The sequence below is a fragment of the Saccopteryx leptura genome, chromosome X, assembly GCF_036850995.1.
Source record: "Saccopteryx leptura isolate mSacLep1 chromosome X, mSacLep1_pri_phased_curated, whole genome shotgun sequence".
Taxonomy (NCBI): domain Eukaryota; kingdom Metazoa; phylum Chordata; class Mammalia; order Chiroptera; family Emballonuridae; genus Saccopteryx; species Saccopteryx leptura.
In genome coordinates, this window is record NC_089516.1 from 41,322,666 (window position 1) to 41,330,256 (window position 7,591).

General features: G+C 59.8%; 1 protein-coding gene and 1 non-coding gene across 4 annotated transcripts; both read right to left on the reverse strand.

Annotated features, from left to right (window-relative positions):
- Positions 1-367: 367 nt before the first annotated feature.
- On the reverse strand, positions 368-7,591 carry LOC136385787 (melanoma-associated antigen D4-like). Of its 3 annotated transcripts, XR_010747869.1 has the most exons (14): positions 7,444-7,591; positions 6,276-6,502; positions 5,168-5,998; positions 4,543-4,764; positions 4,390-4,453; positions 4,084-4,163; positions 3,811-3,902; positions 3,123-3,202; positions 2,989-3,031; positions 2,505-2,567; positions 1,518-1,632; positions 1,019-1,192; positions 762-902; positions 368-570 (listed from the first exon to the last, which is right to left on the reverse strand). XR_010747869.1 is itself a non-coding variant. In XM_066357028.1 (13 exons), the coding sequence occupies exons 2-13, from the start codon at positions 6,483-6,485 to the stop codon at positions 561-563; spliced, it is 2,241 nt and encodes a 746-aa protein (XP_066213125.1). In that variant the 5' UTR covers positions 6,486-6,502; positions 7,444-7,591; the 3' UTR covers positions 368-560. The 3 variants fall into 3 exon arrangements, 2 of the variants coding, with proteins under 2 accessions (XP_066213125.1, XP_066213126.1); XM_066357028.1 differs by having other exon boundaries at positions 762-1,192; XM_066357029.1 differs by having other exon boundaries at positions 762-1,192; positions 6,276-6,561; positions 7,444-7,584.
- LOC136386677 (small nucleolar RNA SNORA11) lies at positions 1,885-2,016 on the reverse strand. The gene has a single exon (XR_010748025.1). It is a non-coding gene; the product is annotated as a small nucleolar RNA SNORA11 (small nucleolar RNA).

Consider the following 7,591-nt stretch of genomic DNA (forward strand, 5'->3'; position numbering starts at 1 on the left):
TGAACTTAGTGGATGAGGAGGGAAGGGTTCCGGGCCGGTACCTCCAAAGGTGCGCATGGAGAGGTGGGTGCTGGTGGATGACTGTGGACCCTGCCCTTCGGTGGGAAGGACAGTGGCACTAACCCATGGCTTCCACGCCATCCCTTCCCTTGCTTCTCCGGTTGACATCTAAGCGGCGCTGCACCGTGTAGAAAATCACCAAAGCCTCTCGAAACTCATCGGCTCCACACTCCCAGGCACCTCCACATCTCCCAGCGCCCCGACTGCCGCTTAGGCTGAGGCGAGCTTCTCCCCACCCCCCGTCCCACAGAGCGCCCGTGGGCCGCTCAGAGAAACACGTGCGTGGGTAATGGAAGAAAACCCCAACTCATTTTGCAACTTTAATGCGACACTGACACCAAAACCACAACGGCACAACAACAGCACACAGTGAAAGCAGGAGGGCAGAGAGCTTCGCCTTGCATGCCATCTTCAATAGACAGGCAGAGCCGCCTAGAGTGCTATGTGAACACAGGGATCTGAGGAGGCACTCTGGCTGAGCGAGTGACCGCTGCAGTTCTTCAGCGCTGTCTGTGAACACAGGACACAAAAGCAAACAGAAGTGGAAATCCAGGTGAAACAGTGAGGGATGCAAAGAACAAAACGAGGGTCCGCCCACACGCTCCTCGTTTCCCCCTCCCACGCCAGGCCTTCCGCCGACTTCTCACAGCCCCTCCTCAGCCCACCCTTCAGAGCCTCATCAATCGCCTGAAAAACCTTACTGGATCCAGGAGAAGAAGCTGGCACTCGTCCTGGCAGCATTTCTGGTCCGGATGGTGGAGCTGGTGCTAGGGCCGTCGAGGATGTTGGTGTTGGCCCCACCATTGGTGCCACTGCTGATGCCAGCTCTCCAAGGGGCTCCCCTGTTGGCACGGTTGCTATTCAGAATGTACTGATGGTATCTGGCCCAGAAAGCAAAGGGGATCCTGGCCCAGGCGTCACCAAAGTCTCCGTCCTCATCCCAGGTCAGGAGCTCCACCTGTATGTCGTCCCAGCTCCAGCGTCCAGTCAGAGCTTCATCCCCAATGTTCATCTGGGCCCTCATCTGGGCCCGAGCCTGTTCCTCAGCCATATCCACATCCATCGTCTTGAAAGCATCATCCACAGCCTCCAAGAAATGAGCCTTCCAATCTCGGGGGTCTCGGTTCTGATTCTGCGACGTTAATAACAGCAACCATCCTAACTACTGCCCCACGTCCACTGAGCACCTGCTTCCCGCCCTGGACCCTCTGGTGCACTGTTCGTAACCCCAAGGAACATAAAGACCACGGGAGTCGGGCTCCTCTTACTCTGGACCAGACCTGGGGTTTCGCCCCACCCCTCACACCTGCTACGCCTGTGAACTTGGGCAAGTCACCTGGGAACCTTTCTGAGCCCGAGTCCTCACTGGACCAACAGTCGGCATGAGGAGCCCGTGACTGAGAAACAGACAAGGCACGGGAAGTGCCAGCCCCAACTCGGCAGGGGCTCCCCCTTACCTGGGCGATGAATCTCAGCACCCTCATCTTGCTGGTCTCATGGCAGGCCCGCAGGCCCCACAGGAATTCATACTCGGGTGGGCTGCTATTGGGGATCTTCCTGTATTCCAGATACCTCAGTGGGGAGGAAATAAACTTTTGCCCCCAGGCAGGCAGACGTGTTGCGCTGATGGCTCCCAGGTGGCCGCTTCCCAGACCCTAGGCTGCAGCTCAGCTCCTGCAGGACTACCCTGACCCTCCAGCCTGTGCCAACACCCAAGCTCACTCCCAGGGTTTTCTGCCTCCAATGCTGAGGTCTTCAAAGCTCGGGGCTGCCAGGTCCTGGCCAGCAGCCACAGGGCGGTGTGGGGGCGGGGAGTGGGGGCGGCAGTGTCAGGTGTTTACTCAGAGGAAGGCCACAAGTTTTGTGCCCCTTGTCGCAATGACTGCCCGGATTCCTGTTGGGTGTGCTCTAAACAGAGGAGCCATTTCATCCGGCCCTCTGCTCTGAGCACACCCCGCCACAGGAAAGGATCGGGAAGGAAGAAAACGTCAACCAAGAGCAGCGTACTCAGTATCCTCTCTTGCCCGTGTCTGCGCGCTCGCACGCGTGTGAGCTGGTGCACCTGTGCGAGTGCAAACGTTTCCTACCAGGACCAAGGATTCGGTGGGCCGCGGCCAGAAAGGCAGGAGAGCTGGGCTCCAGGCCTGAATGGGCCCCTTACGCTCAAGCAGGGGATAGTCCCCTCCAGCCTGCAGGGGCACGTGCTCAATGGTGTGGTGGTTGTAACACTACCCGCGCCATGTTTTCAGTGAACATGTGTCCGTTTCCCCCAACAATGCCCTGGAATTCTAACCTCCCCCGCACGCACACAGCCCCACCCACACTCATTCGCGAGACTCCATCCCTCTAGTGTTAAGACCTAAGATGGGGAACGGCTTCCTCAGCCAGACCAGCACACACGGAAGGCCCGAGTGTGAGACAGAGTTAACTCGATCAGTACTTACTTCTGCTTCACAAAGTCGTCCGTAATGAGCCTCCTCAGATCACCAAGGAATGGGTGCCTCACCCTGAGGGCAAGGAAAGGAGTCTATGACGACAGCCGGTGGTAACGCCCACACATGGGCAGGAGCACTCCCCACCGGGACTGAGCGCTTCCTGGCCTAAGGGGGCAACCCCAGGAGGCCTGGGCATGCAGCAGAGGTCTGACGGCTACTTGTCAGCAATGGCCCACATCAGGGTTTGATGGAGCCCAGAATTCTGGTGGTTTCTCTTAGATCTCCTCTCTGAGGACAGAGAGAGGACAGGGAACACGGAAGGGGCTGAGAGCTCAGGACCATTTCGCCATGCACCCTGGTGAGCCCCTTGGCGCTCTGCCTAGTCCAGGACGCCCACTGCCCAACACTAGACCCTCAGGCTATTGGCATCCGGGAGCCCCCTGTGCCCAAGGACAATGCTGGGGCAGCGAGAGCCCGGAGAGTGTGAACATACCCAGGGCGCAGTCCCATCTTGCGTAGCGCCTCCCAGACGACAGCTGCCAGGGGAGATGGGGTACAAGAATTTAGAACATGAGGGGGAGGTGGGGGTGGGGGGGCAGGCCTCCAGCTGCAGGACCAGCCACTCACCCTCGCTGGCACGGTTGCCATTCATGAAGATGACTCCCAGAATCACCAAGAGGAGGCTCAGTCTGGGCGTGTCCTTGGTCCTAAAGGTGTACAGGGGGGATCTTGTCCAGCAGCCACTCGCCCAAGAGACTACAGCCAGCTCACCCAATTAGCCTCCCCCAGATTGCTCTCCTACAGGGCGGTTCTTCCCACCCTGAACATAGTTTACCACCTCACCCAGACAACTCAGTCCGCCACTTGAGACTGCATCACTCCATCCATCACATGTGGATGCTAAAACCTCCCCCCCCCAAACACGCACACAGGCTTCTGCCAAGGACGGGGTTAGGCTGTGGGAAGAAGCGCTTGCCAAAAGTGTGTCCAAAGGCCCATCCAAACCTTCCTGCCCTTTGCGCATGGGATCCACACTGGACAGGAAGCTCCCCCAGGACCAAGCACTCAGCCACGCCCGGGTCAGGCACTTAGCAAGAGGAAAGCAACAAGAAGCCTGCCTTCTTGGAAAGAAGGCGGTGGTTGGGCGGGAGCGGGGTTGGAGCCCTGACCACAGCAAGGACTTCCCCTCTGGTCATCTCCTGGCACCACTAACTGTGGATGGGCACAGCGTTAGGCCCTCCGGCCAGTGTTCCTATTTCTCTGAGAAGAGGGGAGGCACCCCTGGGAGGGCCACAACCCTCCTGCCCTTTCTCACTTTCCCAGGAGGCGTGCTGTAGAATCCCGCGTGCAGACAAGAATGTACAGATGTTCTTCCTTGTCGATCTCCTTCAGGTGGATCCCAAACTTCTACACGGGGAGAAAACAAGAATGTGAGGTCAAGAAATCCATGCTGGGTGTCCTGCAGGCAGTCACGCCATTCCCTGTCAGAGCACTTCCTAGGCAGGAAGCAGTACCGACACTCCGCCTACAAAGGCTGCAGGACACAAGGCTGCCCTGCCACACAGCTGCACCGCATCCCCGCGCCCACCTTCTCCAGGGTGTATGTTGCTCGTTCAATGATCTCAGGGAAGTGCTCGTCGTATTCTCGGATGACGTCCCTCAGCATGTCTGCAGGAGGGGAAAGGTAGGGAAGGCACCTGGAATGAGCAGGGGACACAGAGCTGCGGCCCCGTAGGTCAGCCCTGCTGAGGGGAGCACAGGACCCCGTGTACTGTGCCCTTGGCGCCATCCAACAAGGCCTGCTAGTTGGGGGCATCTGATGGGGGGTAGGGCCCCCTGGGGAGGGTTGGGGGAGGAGGGAGGGCAGAGCTCAGAGATGGGGCACAGTTCCCACCTGAGCGCTTGATGGGGATCTTCTTGTAGTCCTTAATCATCAGATATTTCACCAACTTATTTGCCTGGAGAAGGGGAGGTGAAGGCATGAGTGAGCTCAAAGAACTGGCCAGCAAGGGAGGAAGAGGGAGAGGGGGAAGGGCAGGCTCCTTACCCTCTCTTGCAGAAGGGCCACGTTGCGGGGTGGCAAGGACAGTAGGTGCCTCGAGGGTACCTGGGACTGCGCGGACGTCGGGGGCCAAGGGGCCGCCTGTGCCTGCTGGGCCGCCTGGGCCTGCACTGGCAATGGGGGCTGCGATGCTCTCCAGGTCGGCGGGACTGCAGGAGGCTCTCGCTCCTCGTCACTGCTCTCGTACTCATCATCCAGGTGCTTGGACTGGAGCATTGGGGAGAGGAGAGACCCTAGGGCTACCAAGCTTACTGTGCCCAAGCCCCTGGCAACATCACCACCAGAGCAGATAGTGGGAAATAAGAGTAGTAGGAAAAGCGGATGACATGTGTAGAGGGCTTACCAAGTGCCAGGCACTGAGCCAACCTCTAGGGACAGCTACGTGAAGTAAAAACATACGAGCACTCTTGTGTTGTAGAAACTTGGACAAGTTGAGAGAAGGAGAGAAGAAGGGAAGGAAAGGGAAGAGAAGGGAGGGGAGGGGAGCGAAGGTGAGGGGAGGGCAGGGTAGGCTAGGAGAGGGCAGGGGAGGGGAGAGGAGGGGAGAAGAGGGGACAGCAGAGAGAAAGGAAAGGAACAAGGGGGTCTGGAGAGGGCAGGGAGGCCTCACCTTCTTTGTCCTCTTGCCTCCCGTCCTGGCCCAGGGCTCAGCACCTGTCTGAGCAGTGGCAGCTGCCCCCTCAGGCTCAGGGGCGCTCGTGGCCATCTTGGCCTTGGCAGCAGCAGCTGCCACAACATTCTCAGGCTCCACCCACCGAGTCTTGGCGAGAGCCTTCCCAGACTTGGTTGTCTTGGGCCGCATGGCTGCCCCCTCCCCAGCAGACGCTGCCTGGGGCACCCTGCAGGCAACACTGGGGCCCTCTGTGGCAGCCTCCTGGGCCGGGACAGATCTCTTGGAGCGTGGGAAGGCTATGCCACTGACACCTGCCGGCTGGCTGAAATCAAACACATCATTCTGACCCAGAAGGCTTCTCTTGGGCTGGGTGGCACCCTCCTCACTGACACATGGCGACTGAGAGGAAGCACGGGCAGTGCTGGGACCCTCGGTAGCAGCCTTCTGCACCTGGGAGGCTGGCTGGGGCTGCGAGAAGGTTGCCGGAGCCCCAGAGGCAGCCATCTCACTCCTAACTGGCATCTGGGAGCTGTGCAGAGAAGCCACGGTTGGCTCAGGGGCGGCTCCCTGAGCATCGGCCATGTAGATCATGGGATAAGTGTTGTCCCTCAAGGCCTGGTCTGTGGGTAGTGGGTGGCTATTGACCACCTGGTTGAAGGCAGCACGGGCCGCACGGGCAGCAGCCCGAGCAGCACGGTTGGAGGCGGCAGATCGGGCTACATTGGCAGCCCGAGCCTCCGCCTCGTTGGCAAGCGTTTCTGGATCCAGCTGCAATGCCTCCACCAGAGTCTGGGCCAGCTCAGGGTTGTCCAGTTCCCAGGGCTCATTCTGCAAGGCCGGAGAGAAGGGTAGGGGAAGGCGCAAGGCAGAGAACTTCGCACACTCGCATCATGCTTCCCTGCGCCGGCCAGCTCCTCCAGGCAGCCGGCCAGGCCCCACCTCTCCCAAGACCCTCCCTGGACCCTTCTCCCAGCAGAATAGGGAAGGTTTGCTTTGGAATGGCTAGGCAGCCCTTACCCATCAACGCTCCCTTTCATCCACTCCCCTCTGCGAACCACCCCCCTCAGTTTAGCAGGGGCAGCAGGGGGCCAAGAAGGAGTCTCACCGCCAAGAAGCGAAGGCTTGAACCCAAGCTCCCAAAGACTCTGAGGAGATGCATGTCAAAGCTGGTGAAGGCGCCATAGCCTCCGAAAGCACCAAATTCTTCATAGTCGTTTCCTTCAGCCATCGCTTCCTCTCTGACTTCACCGCTACCCTCATCCATGTCGACAGCGTTGTAGCTTTCCGATTCCAGGTGGAAGCGTCCTTCAGCCATGAAGAAGACAGCTCAGCCTGAGAGGGAGGGTGAGGCTTCCTCAGGAGGACAAGGAGGGATCCAGTGGAGGCCGGATCTCTCAGGAGCTGGAGGGGGGGGCGGCCATCATGCACTTACTAGGCAGTAGGGGTGGGAGGTGAAGTCTGATGGGGTAGACTCTGCCAGAGAGAAGCCCTAAGAGTGGAATAGAAGAGATCGGAGGAGACCTACCCACCCACACCCACACTGAAAATGGACCTTGAGGTCCTGGCAGGCTCCCCATCCCAGCGTGTCTCAAGATCCCCAAAGAGGGTGGATGCATCCAGAGAAGGAGAGACAAAGGGCCTGAATATAAGGGCTGGGAGCCCGGGTGAAAGGGGAGCAGATGGGATGTGAGGGCTCAGACACATGGGGACCGCAGAAAGCCCTGGGAAACTGAAGCCCGGGGAGCCTTGGGCACGTTCAGGTGGGCGGGGCAGGGGGGTTCAGGGGATCTGGTCAGTTTGGACTCACGGGAACTCTAGGGATTAATGGGGTCGGGACTTCGGACTAGATGAGGCTCCAACTGAAGCGCTGGAGGTCTCAAAAGCCTGGATTGCAACTCCAGGAAGGGTGCAAAGCGGTCTGCTGGGTAGGAGGGACCTAGGAGTGATCTAGGAGTGGTTGGGTGGCGATAGGGCCTGTGTCTAAGGCGGCTCAGCCCGGAGCACGCGGATCTGCTAAAGCGGTTCGGTTCGTGGGATCCGGTGTCAGCAGGGCTCGGATCCGGGAGCGTGGGCCTGGCAGCGGAGGGAATGGGGCTCCTATCTAGACCGCCGGTCTGATGGTATTCCGGCTTTGCGTGCTTGGGCTTTGTTCCGCTCCGGGGGTGGGGGTGGGGAGCATTGTAGGAGGTGGGGTGCGTTGTGCGGGGACGGCTGGCGCAGCGTGCCGGGTTCCACTCGCCCTCTCCCGGTCCTGTCTGAGGCTGGATCCTTACCTTCCCCGGGTCTCCAATGGCGTCGGCCCTCAGTACCAGGAACCCCGCAACCGCGCCCTCGCCTACCGCTGCCAGCACAGCAGCTCCGACCACCCCGCCCCTTTTCTCCGCACACCTCCCCCCAACCCGTGGCTGGGCGGCCTGCGCA